We start from the raw sequence: 1,710 nt of genomic DNA on the forward strand, positions 1-1,710 counted from the left end.
GCTTTGTTGCAAACACGTGAATGGTTACTCTCTTGTGTGAATTCTCCAATGAAGCAGGAGATTTGATGACCTTGAGAATGATTTGTCACATACCTCGCATGTGAATGGTTTTTCCCCTGTGTGAATGCGTTGGTGGAGGCGAAGGGTCGATGACGTTGAGAATGATTTGCCACACACATCGCACCTATATGGCTTCTCCCCCGTGTGAATACGTTGGTGTACACGGAGGTTTGATGACTCTGAGAACGATTTGTCACACACTTTGCATGAGAATGGTTTCTCCCCTGTGTGAATGCGGTGGTGCACAAGGAGGAGTGAAGACGTTGAGAATAATTTATCACACACTTCGCACTTGAATGGCTTTTTCCCTGTGTGCAGCCTCTGATGGACTAGGAGGTTCGATGACCTTGAGAAAGTCCTGTCACACACCTTGCACTTGAATGGTTTCTCCCCAGTGTGGACACGTTGATGGACAAGGAGCTGTGATAGTGTGGAGAACAATTTGTCACACACTTCACAGGTGAATGGTTTCTCGCCCGTGTGAATGCGTTGATGTCCACGGAGGTTTGATGAGTCTGAGAATGACTTGTTACACACCTTGCACATGAATGGCTTCTCCCCAGTGTGAGTGCGTTGGTGTCTGCAAAGACTTGATGAGTCTGAGAATGACTTCTGACACACCTCACACGTGAACAGTTTCTCCCCTGTGTGAATGCGTTGGTGTCCATGGAGGTGTGATGATGTTGAAAATGATCTGTCACACACCTCACATGTGAATGGCTTCTCTCCTGTATGAATGCGTTGGTGTTTGCGGAGGTTTGATAAGTCTAAGAATGATTTGTCACACACCATACATGTGAATGGTTTCTCTCCTGTGTGAATCCGTTGGTGTACCCGTAGGTTTGATAAGATCGAGAATGATTTATCACATACCTTGCATGTGAATGGTTTCTGCCCTGTGTGCATTCTCTGGTGCCTCAGCAGTTGGGAAGAAGAGGTGAAAGCTTTCTCACAAACCTCACACCTGTAGGGTTTCTCCCCTGTGTGAATCATCTGGTGTGCCAGGAGCCTTGTAGAAGTCACAAAAGATTTAGCACAAATTGCACACTTGAATGGTTTCTCTTCCATGGAACTGTCTTTAGCAATGGTTCTAACAGATGCACACTTGCTTGTAGTGAGATATTACGGGCCTGTGGAGCCCACTTCACACAAGAACAGTCTCTTGCCTGTAGGAATGAGTCAGATCCAGGGAACAGGAGAATCGACGTTTCGGGCATAAGCCCTTCTTCAGGAAGGGCTTATGCCCGAAACGTCGATTCTCCTGTTCCCTGGATGCTGCCTGACCTAATTTGATTCAGTATATGGCAGTTGAATAACACTATCTTATTGAATAACACAAATCTCCAAACCATGTTTGCTTACTTTTTTTTAATGACTGACATTTTCTTGTTTATATTTAAGCTAGTCTGAGTGTTTTGAATTGGAAACTGACATTTTCCACGTGATGTATAGTTACTGATGGAGCACTTCTATAAAATCTACTTTTTAAATATTTGTAGTGAATACGTACAATTTTCTGATTAGACTCCTGCCGAAGTCAGTTTCATTGGCTTTTATTTTGGAAAACAATAAAATGACGTTAGGACAAAACAGTTTCTGCAAACTGAAGCAAATCAGATTGTCTTTATTCTCTTGGAAAGCTGTGGTGAA

At 43.7% G+C, this 1,710-nt stretch overlaps 1 protein-coding gene across 1 annotated transcript; it reads right to left on the reverse strand.

The window, feature by feature from the left end:
• Nucleotides 1-6: 6 nt before the first annotated feature.
• LOC122547433 (zinc finger protein 271-like) lies at nucleotides 7-1,237 on the reverse strand. The gene has a single exon (XM_043686055.1). It carries the CDS (start codon nucleotides 1,126-1,128, stop codon nucleotides 25-27), a length of 1,104 nt encoding a protein of 367 aa, XP_043541990.1. The 5' UTR covers nucleotides 1,129-1,237; the 3' UTR covers nucleotides 7-24.
• Between the last annotated feature and the right edge of the window lie 473 nt (nucleotides 1,238-1,710).

This window comes from Chiloscyllium plagiosum, unplaced genomic scaffold (genome assembly GCF_004010195.1).
Source record: "Chiloscyllium plagiosum isolate BGI_BamShark_2017 unplaced genomic scaffold, ASM401019v2 scaf_12421, whole genome shotgun sequence".
Lineage (NCBI taxonomy): Eukaryota > Metazoa > Chordata > Chondrichthyes > Orectolobiformes > Hemiscylliidae > Chiloscyllium > Chiloscyllium plagiosum.

Excerpts from the sequence above, each read along its gene's own strand:
- LOC122547433 (XM_043686055.1), bottom strand. The coding sequence starts at position 1,128 with ATGGAAGAGAAACCATTCAAGTGTGCAATTTGTGCTAAATCTTTTGTG.